The following is an 18,865-nucleotide window of genomic DNA, read 5'->3' on the forward strand; positions in this document are numbered from 1 at the left end:
TTTCAGCAACCTGCAATCGCCTGAAAAATCACCTAAGCGTGACAGGCCCATAAAAGTTGGCGAGATGCAGAGTACTGCCCTGCCGACCATAAGTTCAGAAGTTTCAGAAGAAGAAGATTCAGTTGGACCTAAGATCTGTTTCAATGTTGTATGACTCAGTCATTAGCTTAAATTAGATCACTTGAATTTTACAATTATGCATATCTCTAATCTCCTCATCGGCCAACAACGGGCAAGGTGTGCAGCAATCTTACCCACCTCCATCATCTCGCCAATGAAAATCTCTAAGCTTTCTACCCTCACATTTCAGCTAATCCCATTCAGTTCTTCCTATCACCATCATGCCTTTAGCCTTCCTCCTGCTGCTCTGACATATTTGAGCAACGTTCGTGGGCGCTTCCCAAAGCTAAATTCTTGTCCCAATGCAAAGGCCTGCCTGTCAGACTGCTGAACATACCACACAACTTCACTTAAATGAGGCATTAAAATCAGGAAGAATTCCAGATCCATGAGTTTGCCTGACTCCCTATTATCAATGGGTGCTCAAGTGATACCTGGCTCTGTGATCCCAGCCTGCATCCAGCCTCGTGAATATTTACCAAGGATTGATGCATCTGCCAATAATCTCCTCTGTAGCTCTGGAGAACCAAGACTAATTATTGAATCTCCCAACATTAAAATAACCCAGCATGAACAAAAAGGAAAGCAAGGGTGGCACGGTGGCACAGCGGTAGAGTTGCTGCCTTGCAGCACCGACAGCGCCAGAGACCAGAGTTCGATCATGACTACGGGTGCTGTATGTACAGAGTTTGTACGTTCTACCCGTGACTGCATGGGATTTCTCCAAGATCTTCAGTTTCCTCCAACGCTGCAAAGACGTACAGGTTTGTAGGTTCATTTGCTTGGTAGAAATGTAAATTGTTCCTGGTGTGTGTAGGATACTGTTAATGTGTGGCGATTGGTGGGCTGATGGGCCTGTTTCCATGCTGTATCTCTAAACTAAAAACATATAAAGATTGCTTTCCGCGCAGGTTACCAAAAACCACCCTAGTATCAATAAATGGGATAATAATGGGTGTGCATGCGCATATATCTACAAAATCTGAGTTCAATGTGTCCTGCCTAAATAAGCAAATTTAAATTAATACACCACTAATTAGGACACTATTTGACTGGTGAATAGGTATATTTTCACTTTTATTAAAGATGATGGAGTTGTTGGCCGTTCTTGAGTGTGCCATTGCAGCAAGTCATTCTCCCACCAATCCCAACCTGCACTCTAGACAGGTCCATTGTACACCCCTCTGTTGCAGCGCCAACAAGAAGGGCATGCTGGAAGCCTCTTCCATGGCCACTGTGTGAAGCAGAATGGGCCGCAAGCACTAACAAGGCCTCGGGCAGCGGAAACCTCAGCTCACTGTAGTCAAAGGAATCATTCATAGTTTTCTCAGAGGCAGTTAAAAAACAATTGATTAAAATAATAACAACAATTTTTGACAATAAAAGGGTACCACATTTAATTAGCACCTAGAAAATGGCACAGGAGCAAGTGCACGGCGGCACCGTGGCATAGTGGTCGAGCTGCTGCTTTACAGCGCCAGAGGACCCTGGTTCGATCCCGACAACGGGTGCATGTCTGTACGGAGTTTGTATGTTCTCCACATGACCTGCGTGGGTTTTCTCCAAGATCTTCGGATTCCTCCCACACTCCAAAGACGTACAGGTTTGTAGGTTAACTGGCTTGGTATAAATGTAAAAATTATCCCGCGTGTGTGTAGGGTAGTGTTAATGTGCGGGGTTCACTGGTCGGCAAGGACTTGGGGAGACAAAGGGCTTGTTTCCATGCTCTATCTCTAAAACTAACCTAATATACTAAACAATGTATGTGTCAAACATGATGCAAGACCAATTTCTCTCTACCTGCAGATCTATATCCCTCCAAAACTCTTAAATTATGGTTTATGAATAACATATATTTGACAAAATAAAGATGGGTACATCAAAACCAAAACCAAGAGCGAAACTTATACTTTTAATGAAAGCCAGCAAAGAAACTCCACTGCGGCTGCCTTTCCACATAGCCTTCACATTCCGTGACACTTCCTGCTGCAACTAAGGGAGGTCTAACATTTATCCCTTCACCCATCCAGGGACAAATGGTCCCTCCAGGTGAGGCAGAGATTCACCTGCTCCTCTTCCAATCTGGTGTATTGCATTCTGAGCTCGCAATGTGGTCTCCTCAGAGTGGAGGACTGGGCGACAGATTGCAGAGCACCTGAGGTCACCTTGAGGTTCTAGTTGTAAGTCTTCTCAAGTCCCCTTCCCATTCCCATACTAGCCTGTTTGACCTCAGCCTTTTCCACTGCCATGGGGAAGCCAAATGCAAGTTAGCATAGTACCTCATATTCCACTTGGGCAGCCAACAACCTAATAGTATGAACATCAAATTATCCAATTTCAGATAACCCACACCCTGTGTGTTATTTTCCCACTCCCAACAGTCCACCTAAACTCTCCTTCTGTCCCTGTGTTCACGTTTTCTATTAGCTCTCCCGTGTTATCTAAACTCATCAACCTAATGATGTGGTTAGGTTGATGTGGTTAGGTTGATGGAACCACGTGAACCTCCCTCATGTGGTTCCATCTGCACAACATTTCTCCCTTATCTGTTCCACCTTTCACCTGCCAGCCTCCCTCTCTCCCCTTTCCCTTCCCCTTCCCCTTCACCTTCCCCTTCCCGAATATCTTTTTTATTTTTATTTTTGTAAGTTCCCACCCATCAACCTCTTTCTCACAGCTATCTTTCTCCCACCTGGCCTGATTCCTGCTGGCGTTTCACCACTTCCTCTCATTTCTATATATATACTAGACTAAATGGGACCCGTTGGGTCCCAGCATCACACGGGAGGGCTGGACACCCAACACAATATTCCACCTCTCCACCAATTCCAATATTGCTGGCCAGTGGGGGTGGGGGTGGGGGGGGGGGGCTTTCTGTTGCACTAGTATGAGTGTTGGGGGCTGAAGGTACTGGTTTCCAGAGGGCTAGTATGGAATTTGTGGGCCAAATGGATTTTTGGGCTGGCAGCACAGTCACTGAGGGCTGGCAGCTCAGTCACTGAGGCCTGGCAGTACAATCACTCGGACCTGGCAGGCTGGCGGCTGAGAAACTGCCAGAAATTTTGCCCAAAACAGGTGACAGAATGTAAGAGAGAAGGGGAAAGAGGGTGGACTGAATAGATTATTGGGCTGGCAGTTCAGTCACTTACAGCTGGTGGGATGGCAGTTCACTAACTCGCGGCTCGTGAGCTGGCAGTGCAGTCGCTCACGCCTGGTATGCTGGCAGTTCACTCAGTCACCCCGCCTACCTTCAACCCCCCCCCCCTCCCCACTCTGCTCCTTGCCATTCCCCTCACACACACACACATTCGGTGCATCTCCAAACAACCTTCCCCCCATGCACTCTTAGTGGCTCTCCCACAGAGCAGCCATTCCTTCGCTCCATAGATGCTGCTGCACCCGCTGAGTTTCTCCAGCAATTTTGTGTACCAGCCATTCCTGCCTATTAGGTTCTATTGTGATGAAGAACACACAGGCATTAAAAGTGCAAAAAGGTGTTATTAAAGTTTAAAATGTGAATGACTCTTAAAATATAAGAACAATTTAAATTTTAAAGATGAGATTTATTAAGTTTTTACTTGTTGTGTCTTGTTGTGTTCTGCTGCTCACTGCCTCTTGATGACTATTTCCTGTTGATAAAAAGAGACAATTTTAATATAGAGAAAGTCAGCGGTCAAATTTTAAGAAGGAAAATCTGAGAATATGTCAGAAGTCATCATTCAACGAAGCACGCTATTAATGACAACATTCTTGGGCGATGTTCCATCCTTCAGGAAACCTTTGACATTTCCCTTCATATTTCTGTTGAGCTAGTGTGTTGGGCCAAAGGTACTGGTTTCCAGAGAGCTAGTATGGAGTTTGTGGGCGGAATGGATTTTTGGACTGGCAGCTCAGTCACTGAGGGCTGGCAGCTCAGTCACTGACGGCTGGCAGCTCAGTCACTGAGGCCTGTACTGGCAGGGGGGGGGGGGGGGGGCCCCAAAATGCTTGGTGTTGCTGAAGACATCTGGAAGAGTTCTGTCCACAACTTCAAAGCATTCTCTCCTAATCATTGGACATTCATCCCAAAGAATGACTTTCATTTGCATCATGAAATGTGCCGTCTTAGAGTTCTTCTCGATGTTGCACAATGTATCCTCGGCCACTTGGATGGGTTTCTTGAATCGAGAATGTGTAGTTCTTCCACCAGGCAGAAATGTAGCTGCTATCCTAGAGGATACTACAGCAATAGCCACATCACCTTGACCTCTAACATTTCCTGACATGATGTTGAAAAAGCAGCTTAAAGACAATTTCAGTTAATGAACACTGAAGATTTTGTGCAAAACATTTGTTTGAGGTAGGGGCTGTCGGGGTGGGGTGGGGGGTGGTAAACATTGTGCAGCCAAGGGAGGGGCACAGCTTCAGGCGGGGGTTGTCGTGAACTGATGAGAAGGGGGTGGGGTGTCCTCATGCAGGGGATGTGGACGGCTTCAGTAGGGGGTGCATCCTATAGCCAGGCGGAGGGCAGCGTCTTGAGGTGGGGGATGTCAGTGGAGGAGGGGGGCAGTGAGCGATTTACTCATGACCTGTGGACTCACTCACTGCCTTGGGATTAACTCATGGCCTTTGGACTGACTAACAGCTTGTGGACTGACGGATGCCCGACTTCTGGAGTCACGTCCGACTTTTGTAACTGAAAACTGTAACATCTACATTGAGGAACAGCTTCTTCCTGACAGCCATCACGCTATTAAACATAACAAATAAGCTCTGAACTGCGAAATACTATATTATTTCACACACACACACACACACACACATATATATATTCACATGCACTAACACACATATGCACACACACCCACACTCATATTCACACATATAATCATGCACACACACATACATATTCACACACACACACGTATATATATTCACATGCACTCACACACATATACACACACACACATATTCACACACACATATTTACTCACACACATACATATACAGACACGCACATATTCACACACACATATTCACTCACACACATATTCAGACACACACATGTACACACACACACATGTACACACACACATATATTCACACACACATACATATTCACACACACACATATATTCACACACACACACATATATATAGGGAGATTTCACGGCAGTCGGGTCACGCTACACCAAATGGATTACACGCGATGTACTGCTGGTAGGCACTTACCATTGTTTCCAACTCCATCTTCCAGGGAGATGCTTAGCGAACATTGGCCGTTTGCTCACTGCATTTCATCAACACTAAAGCATTATTTGTGTTTTTTCTTGATTCCTTTGGCAACTAAAAAGTTTCAGAAGTAATAAATCTGGCTGTATTTTTTTTTTTTTTTTTAATCGGATATGGTTCTCAAGTAGGTTTTTACATACAAAATGAAAACGCATCTGAAGAAAAATTTACAGCCAGATCTGAGAATTTTTAGATACCAAAGGAATCAAGAAAAAACATGAATAATGCCTTACTGGTGATGAAATGCAGTGAGCAAACACGATAATTCCAATATTTTCAGTTACGATATCTGCACAGCCAATGTTTACCAAGCACTTTAGCTGCTGTTGTCCCTTCAATTCTCGCTTCTCTTTACCTACATTTCATTTCACGTTTGGAATTCTAATGTTGGGTACATGTCTCTCACACTTACCCCAACTTCCACAATTTTTTTCAGAGCACAAATTCAACATTTTGGCGGTTTTTAACAGATAGGAAAGTACGCGTTTCTTGCATTAATAACATATACTGGAAGTGACGGATGTCTTCCAGATGGATTGAGCGGCTCCGTGCATCAAGTCCTATGACCTTGTGACCTTACGTGCAACCCCCTATTCACACACACATACATTCACGCACACATACATATATATTCACACACACATTCATATATATTTACACACACACACACACACACACACATATATATTCACACACATATATCCACGCACACACACATATATATTCACACACACACACATATATTCACACACACACACACATATTCACACACACACACACACACATATATTCACACACACACACACACACACATATATATTCACACACACACACACACTACTAATATACAGTGTATAAAACGAATCTTCAAATCCTGCAGTAGAGCCTGCTGTAGTCTGTGGCTGAAACACAATGCTGCTTTTAAATAACGTCCAACAAACACACACACACACACACACACACACACACACACACACACACACACACACACACACACACACACACACACATATATTCACACACACACACACTACTAATATACAGTGTATAAAACGAATCTTCAAATCCTGCAGTATAGCCTGCTGTAGTCTGTGGCTGAAACACAATGCTGCTTTTAAATAACGTCCAACAAACACACACACACATATATTCACACACACACACACACACACACACACGCACGCACGCACGCACACACACACACACACACACACACACACACACACACACACACACACACACACACACACACACACACACACACAATTGCAGCTTTTGCTGAAACACAATTGCCGCTGTGGCTGCAACAAACAAACACTTACGAGTTCTGTAGAATTTTTCAACACCTCGTGCACTCAGCAGGCAGCGCCATCTTACCTCCGACCAGAAATGACGTCATCACCGCCATCTTACCTCCGACCGGAAATGACGTCATCGCCGCCATCTTACCTCCGACCGGAAATGACGGCATCTCCGCCATCTCGCCTCCGACCGGAAATGACGGCATCGCTGCTGGGTTACCGGTCAACGGAAATGACGTCATCGCCGCCATCTTGCAACCGCCAAAATCACAAAATGAGCGCCAATTTTAAATTTAAACACAGTTCTGGTCCAAATATAAAGCTTTATTCGTGCATTACTCGCCTGAAAACGTTGCAACAAATGCATTTCAATTTACATCAACATTTCAAAGACATCATGCTTTAGTCACCTGAAAACGGGTGCAACCATTTTAAAACCCAAGATAAACAAATTTGCAAACGCTTTATAACAATAACAAATGGTTTTTATTTTCAATACACATTTCAAACACAATATAGACAAATATACAAATGGTTTTCATGTTCAATACACATTTCAAACACAATATAGATAGACAAATTTACAAATGCTTTTCATGTTCAATACACATTTCAAAGACATTATAGATAGACAAATATACAAATGCATTCATGTTCAATATACATTTCAAACACAATATAGATAGACAAATATACAAATGGTTTTTATTTTCAATACACATTTCAAACACAATATAGATAGACAAACACAATATAGATAGACAAATTTGCAAATGGTTTTCATGTTCAATACACATTTCAAACACAATATAGAGAGACAAATTTACAAACACTTTCCAACAAAATGCCAAGAAACTTCAGACTATGGTGAATGGTGAACACCATACATGTCAATTGGCTGAAAAAGCACATGCAGGGGACTCACCTTGGAGTAGAGCTGCAGCTCAGAGAGCCGTGACCCTTTCACTTCATGGTCCGGCAGAAAGTGATTGAAGCAGGACACCTCCGGGTTTTATAGTCCCTCCCTCCCCTGCTGCCAGCGGGGGCAGCAGAGAGAATGGGGAATGTTGTAAAAACATTAATATCTCGGTCATATTTCATCGACGGGAAAAATCCTCGGCACACATGCGGCAGAGGGGGGCTCTGAGCGAGGTGGCCAAAAATGATGGCCGTAGGTGGCGGCGTTCTCTAGGAAATCGCAGCACAGATCGCCAAAAGCGGTCAAGAACAGAGTTTTAGTAATATAGATTGGCTATCTTCCCTCTGCACTCAGTCTTGATGGAGAGTCCTGTCCGAAAAAGGTTGACTACCTCTTTGCCTCAAACGTTGCTGTTCGACTCGATGAGTTCCTCCAGCATTTGACTTATTTAGCTCCAGATTGCAGCATTTTGTGTTTCCATCATGATCACTGCTTGCTGGGGGCTGCATCAATGCAACAAAGTAGAATCTGAAGACAATGTGCCCATCAAAGGCCAGATGGGTGGCAGTCTGTGAGGTAGTTCAGTCTGACCCATAAGTTTGGATTACATTTACAGATGCAGTACCTACTTTGCCTGAACTGAGGAAAGAGCAGAGGTGGGAGCTGAATTACATATTGCCAGTTTATGGCTTCCGAAAGCAGATATTCGTTCATAAATAGCACATGATGTTCAACAATGAAATACAGGAAATTAATTAAATTGCTTGGATATACTTTAACTTTGGGTGAATTGTATTTATTTGTTACTTGAGGAAGGACATTCTTCCCATTGAGGGAGTGCAGCACAGGTTCACCAGGTTAATTCCCGGGATGGCGGAACTGCCATATGATGAAAGAATGGGTCGACTGGGATTGTATTCACTGGAATTTAGAAGGATGGGTGGGGATCTTATAGAAACATATAAAAATATTAAGGGATTGGACAGACGAGATGCAGGAAAAGTTCCCGATGTAGGGGGAGTCCAGAACCAGGGGCCACAGTTTAAGAATAAGGGGTAGGCTATTTAGAACTGAGATGAGGAAAAACCTTTTCACCCAGAGAGTTGTGAATCTGTGGAATTCTCTGCCTCAGAAGGCAGTGGCGGCTGATTCACTGGATGCATTCAAAAGAGAGTTAGATAGAGCTCTTAGGGCTAGCGGAATCAAGAGATATGGGGAGAAAATAGGAACGGGGTACTGATTGGGGATGATCAGCCTTGATCCCATTGAATGGCGGTGTTGGCTTGAAGGGCCGAATGGCCTACTTCTGCACCTATTGTTTATGTATCTATGTATCTATGTTATGTGTCTTTCCTACATTTCTTTCCCATGGATTGCAAACCATAAGTCACCCCTCCTGTGGGTTTTATCCATTTATATTAAACACTACTCTTATTTCTTTCAGGTCGATGTCAAACTCAGTCTGCTGAGACAGGTAAGGGCACATGTTTTTAGCTTTGACATTTTTTGGTGAAATATATGTCACGTGTCTAGGCTGTTGTTATTGACTTCAGGAGGAGGAGAGAGGAACCTGCTCCTCTCTACATCAAAGGAGACATGGTGGAGAGAGTCACTGACTTTAAGTTCCTGGGAATATACATCTCCCAGGACCTCAAATGGACAATGAACACCGTCACTCTCGTGAAGAAGTCACAGCAGCGGCTGTATTTCCTGAGATCTCTGCGGAGAGCAAACGTTTCACAGCCGCTGCTACCGGTGCGCCGTGGAAAGTATCCTCTCCTATGGCATCCTGGTGTGGTTTGCTAGCTACACTGTGGCTGAGAGGAGGGCGCTGCAGAGAGTTATTAAAACTGCACAGAGCATCACAAACGCTCAACTGCCCTCCCTGGATGACATATACAGGGCCCGATGCTTGCGCCGGGCCATAAACATCAAGCAGGACACATCCCACCCTGCCAACCACCTTTTCACTCTGCTACCCTCTGGGAGGTGAAACAGGTCTCTGAAACAGGTCTCTGTAGACTAAAAAATAGTTTATACCCAGGTGCGATAAAAGAACTTAACTCTAACAGAGAACACTGGGGGAAGCACAATATAATTCGGGGTGCAAGATAATGCGCAATATTCTTTTAAAATATTTTTAATAACTATTTATTATTTTCTTTACTGATCTGGTGTATATGTGAGTCAATGGCTGTTGTGTTTTGTTCTTTTTAAATCTTTTATCCTGTGTCTTCTATGTACACACCGAAGGAGATGCAATGGAATTTTGTTGTACAGTTGTTGTGCAATGACAATAAATGTATTTTACTTCGGAGTCACGTGAGTGACTACGTGAAGAACCCGCTCAGTGCGCAGGCGCGGCATTTTACGCCAGCAGTGCAACAGCGGCCGCAACGGGACTAAGGCTGTCCCGTTACAGGATGAACCGGACGGTCAGGTGAGTATCCTGAGGTCGGGGTTTCTTTTACAGGTGAGCCTTTTTTCTGCTTGTGTTTTTTACAGGCAGAGAAAAAGGCTCTGGAACAAAACTGTCCCCCGTTCAAGGAGGAACGGTTTCCCGGTGCGATAGGAGCGACCCGGTGTCCCGTAATTCCCCGACACCGTGCCGAGGCCAGCCCGCTAGCACCTGAGCAGCGGGCTGGATGCATAGCCACTCGAGAGGCATCCGGCAGGTGTTCCCGATTGGGACGGGACGTCTCTCCACCCGCATGGGGGGAGAGAGAGCCGCCTGAGCCGCTGGAGCGGTTCACGGAGCAGGTGCCTGCGAGACGCGCTGCTTGAGGGGCGCTCTCGCATCTACAAGGCAAAAGCTCCAGAAGAAGGCGGTAGGAACCGGGCGCTCCGCTATTCCCATCACCGCGCCGAGCCCAGTCCCGCTAGTGCCTGAACTGCGGGCTGGATATCTAGCCATCCGAACAGGCATCCGGCCGGTGGCGTCCGATTCGTCGGACGGGGACATGTCTCTACCTCAAATGAAGGAGAGACAGCCGCCTGAGCTGCATCCAACAGCAATTGGAGCAGCTCCAGCGAGATGCACAGAAAGAGCGCTCTCGCGAAAAGAAAAAACAAGACTTTCGAAATCTGCCCCCGTCCAACTCCGCAAGAGGAGAAGGGGGGGCAGCAACAGGCGGTAGGAGCGCTATCCAGGCGTTCCGCTATCCCCGACACCGAGCCGAGTCCAGCTCCGCTAATGTCTGAACAGCGGGCTGGAGGCAAAGCCAAACGGAAGAGCATCCGGCCGGTGGCATCCGACTTGTCGGACGGGGACGTCTCTCCACCCAGGAGGGGGAGGGACAGCCGCCTGAGCCGCATGGAGCGGCTCTTGGAGCAGGTGCTCCAGCAAGGTGCACCCTGGGAGGGGAGCTCTTGCAGAGGGAAGTCAGGCACTCCCTCTACAGTGCCTCCTGCACTGTCCATTGCATCCTCCTTTCCAGAGGATAGCTTTGGGGACCAGGACTGGGCTGGTCCAGAACAAGGGGTTATGGCTGAAGATTTCGGGAGTATGCAGGGGGTGCAGGAGCAGGAACAGCTGCTTGGTGTAGTGGGCCGCTACGTGTCAAAACCCCATGCAGGGGAACCGCTAGAGGCCAAACTAGCGGCAAGTATCAATCACCTTTCCAACAGAGCTCTGCAGGGGCAGGTAATTAATGAAGGCACTGGAGAACCTCTAAAAAGTACCAGCGGTGAACAGCCAAATCTGGGGACACATTGGGGCAACCATCCGGCACCACGAGCTAAAGCTGCAGCGGATACTCCGACTATTGACAGCAGGCATCACGTCGTTTGCTCGTTCTATAAACAACACCGAGATGACCACCAATCAACAGGATACACTCGCGTTGTTGTGTAACACGCAGGTTGAAATTAATAATCTGCGGAAAGAAATCATCAAACCTGCCATCAGTCCTCGATTGCCGGGCTGTGTAAAACACCAGCCGATAAGCCAGACAGGCTGCTCTTCGGGAAGGCAGGGTATAAAACGAGCAAACTGAAAACACACACCACCAAGTGGCAGCACCCCGCCGCATCCACCAGTAAACATCCACCATTCAACACTGGTGAAAGCTCGGGGTCCGCTTACTTTCACCGTAAGTCTTTTTTAGACCAGGGCCCAGAGCGGACCCCATGGAAAATGCGCCAACCCCCAACAAACACGCCACATCAGACACCTCGCAAGCCGACCAAAGGGAATCAGAGGAAATACCCGTAACCATGGAGGTAGGTGGGTCTGGTTCCTATCACCTTTTGGGAGGTGGAGGCTTAATACTAACAGGAGGTAGATTGCACCGGTTTGAAGCATAGTGGATATAAAATACAATTCACGTCAGAAAAGAAAAAAAAAAAAAAAAAAAAAAAAGCCGCCAGTTCAACAATGGCCCCAAAGGGTATTTCTCCCTCCGTCAAAGAGAAACGTGAGGGACAAGCTGAACTGGTGAGACTTATCACAAAGGGGGTCATCGAAAAGACCAAACATGAACCTTTGGAATTTGTATCGAATATATTCACTAAAACCAAAAAAGATGGTGGCTGTCGCATCATCATTGACTTAACGTCACTAAACAAATTTGTTAAGTATATACATTTCAAAATGGAGACATATGTTACTGCCAAACAACTGAATTCCAAAGGATATTCGACAAGTAGCAAGAGTAATTGGGAAATGGTAGCAAGCTACAGTGGTGGGCAGAAAACGTTTGGCATAGTTTCAGCCCTATCTTTATCACTAACCCTACTTTAGTTACTAAAACAGATGCCAGTGCTCAAGGCTGGGGAGCGACTAACTCCATATCCAGCACAGGTGGTAGATGGACTAACCTAGAGTCATCATTACTAATTACACTGGGCATTAACTATCTAGAGATGTTGGGCGCCTTTTATGGTTTAAAAGCATATGTATCCAATATGCAGCACTTGCATGTTCGGTTACAAATTGATAAATACTACGGTGATGGCTTATATTAACCATATGGGTGGCATAAAATCATTGTCATGCGACAAATTGGTCAACATGATTTGGCAATGGTGTGTCGAAAGACATATTTGGCTATCAGCTACTTACCTACCAGGTAAGCTAAACACCCATGCCATGAGAAAATTAAACGCCTGGGTTGCAAGTTTGAACAGACCTTACCTGGAACTGGGATTGTCCAAACAAACCATCACCATGTCGGCATCCCTTCGAACATCCACCAGAGGCAGTACTTAACCAGCATCAAAAAAGGGAGAAGTACTGCCAGGAAACAGGGACGACATACGCAACAGCTACAGCCACCAACATACTGGAGTTCCTGGCCTATCTACACCACGATGTAGGGATCAGCTACAGTGCCATCAACAACCAGCGCCAGGACAACAGGCGATGGGTTCCCATCCACTGGTGGTAAAACTGATGAAGGGCATTTACAATATCAAGCCCTAAGCCCAGGTATACCCATATTTGGGATATCAGTGTGGTCCTGACATATCTCAGGGAATGGCCACCAGCCAGATCCCCCGGCCTCGAGCAAGCTACACTAAAGACGCTCATGTTGATGGCACTTGTATCCGCTCAGAGGGTCCAGTCAATACACCTATTGCGACTGGACAACATGATCACAGCTCCAGACCAGATCTGTCGTTATCCAGCGACTGATCAAACAGAGCAGACCAGGAACACCTAATCCAGTCGTGGCTTACCCACCAGAACCACGGTTATGTGCCATGACTCACCTACTATCCTACATAGACACAACCAAAATATACGAGGGAGATGAAAAGCCTTGTGGGTCAGTCACAAAAACCTTATGGTCGGGTGACGAGCCAAACCATTGCGAGATGGCTCAAGCAGGTGCTAGAAACTGCTGGGATAAACACTAACATGTACAGATTTTATTCCACCAGGACAGCATCCATGTCGACGGCTAAAGAATGGACATGCCTATAGACCACATCCTGGCTACAGCAGGATGGTGGGGGGGAAAAGACCGTTCAGAAATTTTATAATAAGCCGTTGGCAAAACCTGGTTTATTTGCAGTAAAGATTTACGAACTGCAAATATTTAATTTAAGCCCAGGGGAGCAACTTAATTCTTTGTTGTTATTATTTAAAAAATACCATTGTGTTTTTCTACAAATAGACTCATTGGTTGATTACGATAACACTACCTCCCTCAAGAACTTCGGCAGTGAGTGAAATGAAACTGTTACACGGTTTGAAATCACAGAGCTTTGAAATCTTCACGTAGTCACTCACGTGACTCCGAAGTAAAATAGTGAGATTAAACGAGAACTTACCAGTTTGAAGTTTGATCTGTATTTTATGAGGAGTTACGATGAGGGATTACGTGCCCTCCGCTCCCACCCTCATTATATGGATCAAACTAATAAATTGATGTCTCCTTATCTTTACTATGTTTACTTCAAAATAACTGTGTCTATCTGTGATTCCACACCGCTGCTTGGAAGTATGCCGCGCCTGCGCACTGAGCGGGTTCTTCACGTAATCCCTCATCGTAACTCCTCATAAAATACAGATCAAACTTCAAACTGGTAAGTTCTCGTTTAATCTCACTATTTCATTTAAAAAAATCCTGCCCTCACTTAAGCCTGCTTCACTTTAAGTGCCACAGTGGCGTACCTGGTAGAGTAGCTTTCAGAGACCCGGGTTCAAACCTAACTTTGGATACTGTCAGTGTGGAGTTTGCACATTCTCCCTGCAAGCACATGGGCGTCTTCTGGGTGCTCCAGTTTCCTCCCACATCCCAAAGTCATGCAGGTTTGCAGGTTATTTGACCTCTGCAAAATTGCCCCTCGTATGTAGGCAGTGGTTGCGGATGTGGGGTAACATTGAACCACTGTGATGCTCAGTGTAGACTCAAGGCGGGAGGGGCAAAGGTGTGTTTCCATACAGTGTCTCTAAACAAAAATACTAAAGTCCAGAACAAAATACCATGGTACCACAATATTGGTGATGTAAATCTGGTGTTGTAAAACGGTGACAAGTATTTAATTCCTGAATGGTGCTTTTCATTACCTGTTCCATCGTTCTATCAAATCAACAGTAAAAGGTAGATAAAGATGGGGAGAGGGGGCTAGCAAGTGGAGTCCCACCTCTCAACATTGAGAACAATTGATATAGATATACAGATATCGATATAGATAAATTGCGATTATGATTATAATTAGATATATGGAGAGGGAGAGGGGAAGGGGAGAGATATACCGCCTAAAGCAGTGAATGCGTGTGCACTCCTTGCCCCATGTCATTACAGAGGAAGGTGCATGCTACTTCCAAAGTTTGCAAACTAAATTGAAAATCCTGTGCCTGCCTTTGAAATGGATGGTGTCTAAATGTGAACTAATCACACACATCACAAAACCAAAGGCACTTCTGCTTATTATGATTTTCTTTTTAAAATTCCTGCACGTCTGGTGTATATTCATTTTAATAATATCATCAAACCTGATTTAAGTGAAACTCTTTGCATTATTTACCTAAGCCGCTTAATGCATCTTATGTTTCCTCAGCACAATGCGTGACCAACCATCTAAACTACTGTGCGTCTTACCCAAACGTTTTGTTTCCCAACCTAATTGGTCAACTGTCAAGAGCAGAAATTGAGACGAGTGCAGAGTACGCCCTCATTAGTGTCCTGGACAACTTGCTGAATGGGGAATGCACTTTCGACCTCAAGTTGTTGGGCTGTTCCATCTTAGCGCCACGATGTGAAAACAATGTGCTTCTGAAACCCTGCAGATATTCCTGCGAGGCACTTAAAAGAGACTGCCAGCATGCATTTGAAATGATCAAAATGGCTTGGCCATATTTCCTGGACTGCGACCGGTTCTTTGTAAGTGAAGAAGAGGGATGTTACGACCCTGTGGGGAAATACTCGGGTAGGTATATATTCCATTAACAAGGGAGAGATTATTGTGAAATAGCATTTGTTTACCAGCTTCCACATAGCAGCAGCACAAAGGCGCAACTGGTAGTGCCACTACCTCACCTTGCCAGACAATCAGATTTGACCCTGGCCTCAGGTGCTGTCTATGTGGAGTTTGCACATTCTCCTCGTGACCGCGTGTGTTTCCTCCAGGTGCCCCAGTTTCCTCCCACATCCAAATAACATGGGAGTTTGTAAGTTAATTTGCTTCTGCAAACTACCCCTAACGTGTAGGGAGTGGATGTGAAAGTGGGTTAACATAGAATCAGTGTGAATGGCTAATCAATGGTTAGCATGGAATCGGTACGCTGAAGGACCCGTTTCCATGCTCTTTCTCTTAAACAAAGAAACATATTGCAAATTTAAACTTCAAGCAGAAAACTCTAGACTTGCTAATCAAGTCAGGAGGCATCAGAACGAACATGCGTCAGGCAAAGGTGACATGTAAGAGATGCTCACAATGTTCATGCCAAACATGATACCAGGTTGAAGTTATCTCTGCCACCGTGTGGTCCATATCCCTTTATTCTCTGCATTTCCATGTGCCTATCTTAAAGCCTCCAATCAAATCTGCCAGTATTAAATCTGCATCCAACACCACCCCTGGCAAAGCATTCCAAGCACTTGGAGTCTGTGTAAAAATAAACATGCCTGCACAACTCCTTAAAACAATGATTGTAAACTTTTAAATGCTGCACACACTATACAGTTTGATAAACAATTTGTACATTTTTACTCTGCATTGAATAGTCTCTCAAATTCAGTATCAGCAGTTAACCGAACAGTTACCTGGTTATGAGCTCATTGTGACTGCCCAATACTATTGATATGGCAGCCTGATCCTGAGTAGTGCCCATGAAATCATTGTTAAATGTATTGTACTGTTGCAGGCCTGATCACTGTTCATAAAACACTGCTATCAAGAAAGATCAAGCCAAATGTAAATTTCCTATGAATGTACGCTCGTAATGTGAATTTGTCACATATGAGTATTTATCTGTGGGTCTTGAAAACTGTTTCTTTCTGGCCTACAGGTAACTGAGTTGGCACTTTGCCCCCCCTCCCCCAAATTCTTTTAGTCAGTAGAGGAAGCTGGCTGGTTTGCATTTGAGCAGAATTACTGTAGCTAGTCAAGCTGCCAATTTATCTACAGTAGCTCGTGTTCCTATCAGCCACGAGGTCTGAAAGCACTTGTGGTTTATCTGAACTAGTGTCAAGCTGTAAGTAGGACAATGTCAGATCAGACGCTGCTGTACAGATCTCCAGATTTTTGATTTGTAAGAAATAAGGGGGATATTTTCTCTCTCGCTAAATCCATGTGCAAAACTGACCGATGCCTAAAAGGAAAATTAATCGAGGAGGGTAGAATAGAACACATCAGGCTTGTTGTACATTTACAAACAATTTGGTTAATCTGTCAAAATTATACATACAAAAATATAAATTTTCTTTTGACTGATACAGGCTTGCCAGATGATCTTGATGAGCCAACTATCACCTTAGAATTCAGACACCACGATTACATGGAGATGTCAACGCTGTTGAAGCAGACAGCCTCGTTGTGTGCAGATATCTCAGTATTGTACAGTATTGGCCGCAGTTTTGAAGGCAAAGAGCTTTATGTGATTGAATTCTCAAACAATCCTGGGCAGCATGGAATGTGTGAGTAGCTCATTTATTATTTTTGCTGCTTCTTCTCTCAGCCTTCCTTTCAGCGTCTTTCTTGATTCTGTGGAGTAATTTTAATCAAACCTGGGGAAAAGTAAATTACATATTGTTGCCACTGTTATTTGACCATAGTGGATTTTATTCAAATTGATCTGAGGATTTAGCATTTGCCTTACGAAACCCAATGCCATATTCAACAGCATTGCAGAAGCATGGCACCATTTAAATAACTTCTTAATTAACTTATATTCACAACAAGGAAGACGGAGTACAAAATAAAAACAGCAGACCATGGCTAAGAACTAATGAAAAGAGTCTCGAGAGTTTAGGGGTTCCAGCAGGATCAGAGGGGTGCCCATGGATGGGTGGGCAGGGATGGGTGGCCAGGGATGGTTGGGCCCTCAAGGTCTCTGGCATGGACATCCCTAAAGCCTCCAGCCTGCAACAAGTTCTCCAGGTGCTGATCTTTGATACTCAATTAACCTGACTTGTATCAGCTATGGCAGCTGACAGAGGGACTTCCCCTGTTGTGGAGTTGAGTTATGCATCTACCTGTTTTTTGAATGAGGCTTTCAAGGGGTGCACCTGGGGAAAGTAATAATTAAATGGCCTGGGAAATAGCGATTTAAGATACGCTACGATAGAACTTTATTCATCCCCGGAGGGAAATTGGTCTGCCCACAGTCATAACATACAGCAAGGTACACGAAGACTTGAAATTAAAATTAAATTAAAAGTGAAATAAAAGAAAAAGACAAGCGAGTGTTGTCTGACTGCCGTGGGCACAGCGCCTTCACCGGAACGAACGAACAAACAAACACAGGCTTATCCCCTGGGCAGAGGATTCTAAACTAGAGTGCCCCTCCCCTTACCCCTCCCCCACACCGTGTCCCCCTTTGATCTCCTGGAGCCTGGAAGTGGAATTTTTAAAACCCTTATTCCAGGGGCGTAGGAAGGGGAGCTTAAAATCAGAGTGTAATTTTACATTAAATTATTTAAGCTAAATAGAAAACAAAATTATTCAGATCTGATGGTACAGTGGCAGTACAGTTGTGCAGCGGTAGAATTACTGCATTACAGCGCCGAAGACGCGGCTTCAATCCTGACTACAGGTGCCATTTTAACTAAGTTTGTACATTCTCCCTGTGACCGTGTGGGTATTCGCCATGTGCTCCGGTTTCCGCCCACATCCCAAAGATGCGCAGGTTTGTAGATTTATTGGTTTCTGCAAATTGTCTTTAGTGTGTAGAAAAGAACTAGTGTAGGAGTGTTTGCTGGTTGGCATGGACTTGGCAGGCCACAGGATCTGTTCCCATGCTATAGCTCTGAACTAAACTAAACTGAAATCTCTTTGTTCAAAGTTAATCTACCTGCTTGGCAGAAAACCAATGGAGTAATGGGCCTGTCCCACTTAGGCGATTTTTCAGGCGACTGCTGGTGACTGTCAAGTTGCTGGCAGTCGCCTGAAAAACCGGCAACTGGAGTGGCGACTGTCAGAGTGGAACACACACACATCGCTTCCTTCACCAGCCCATTATACAGGCAGGGGACTGGGCAAGCAGAGGGAGCACTGTCTGAGTAAAATTCACACGGTGCAAAGCCAATGTGATACAGACACACACCGTGATGAACAGGAAGGTTGGCACTGTAATTAAAAGAAG

The 18,865-nt window shown here is 44.9% G+C and overlaps 1 protein-coding gene across 2 annotated transcripts in view; it reads left to right on the forward strand.

Annotated features, from left to right (window-relative positions):
* The window catches only part of cpz (carboxypeptidase Z), a 56,821-nt gene that overhangs the window by 19,378 nt on the left and 18,578 nt on the right, over positions 1 to 18,865 (forward strand). The window contains exons 2-4 of one of the 2 annotated variants that reach the window (XM_033018912.1): positions 9,056 to 9,085; positions 15,121 to 15,489; positions 17,001 to 17,198. In XM_033018912.1, coding sequence (XP_032874803.1) covers positions 9,056 to 9,085; positions 15,121 to 15,489; positions 17,001 to 17,198 — 597 coding nt within the window. Of the gene's footprint in view, positions 1 to 9,055; positions 9,086 to 15,120; positions 15,490 to 16,994; positions 17,199 to 18,865 lie in introns of both variants that reach the window. The other variant, XM_033018906.1, reaches the window with a different exon arrangement.

Source organism: Amblyraja radiata, chromosome 1 (genome assembly GCF_010909765.2).
Source record: "Amblyraja radiata isolate CabotCenter1 chromosome 1, sAmbRad1.1.pri, whole genome shotgun sequence".
NCBI lineage: Eukaryota > Metazoa > Chordata > Chondrichthyes > Rajiformes > Rajidae > Amblyraja > Amblyraja radiata.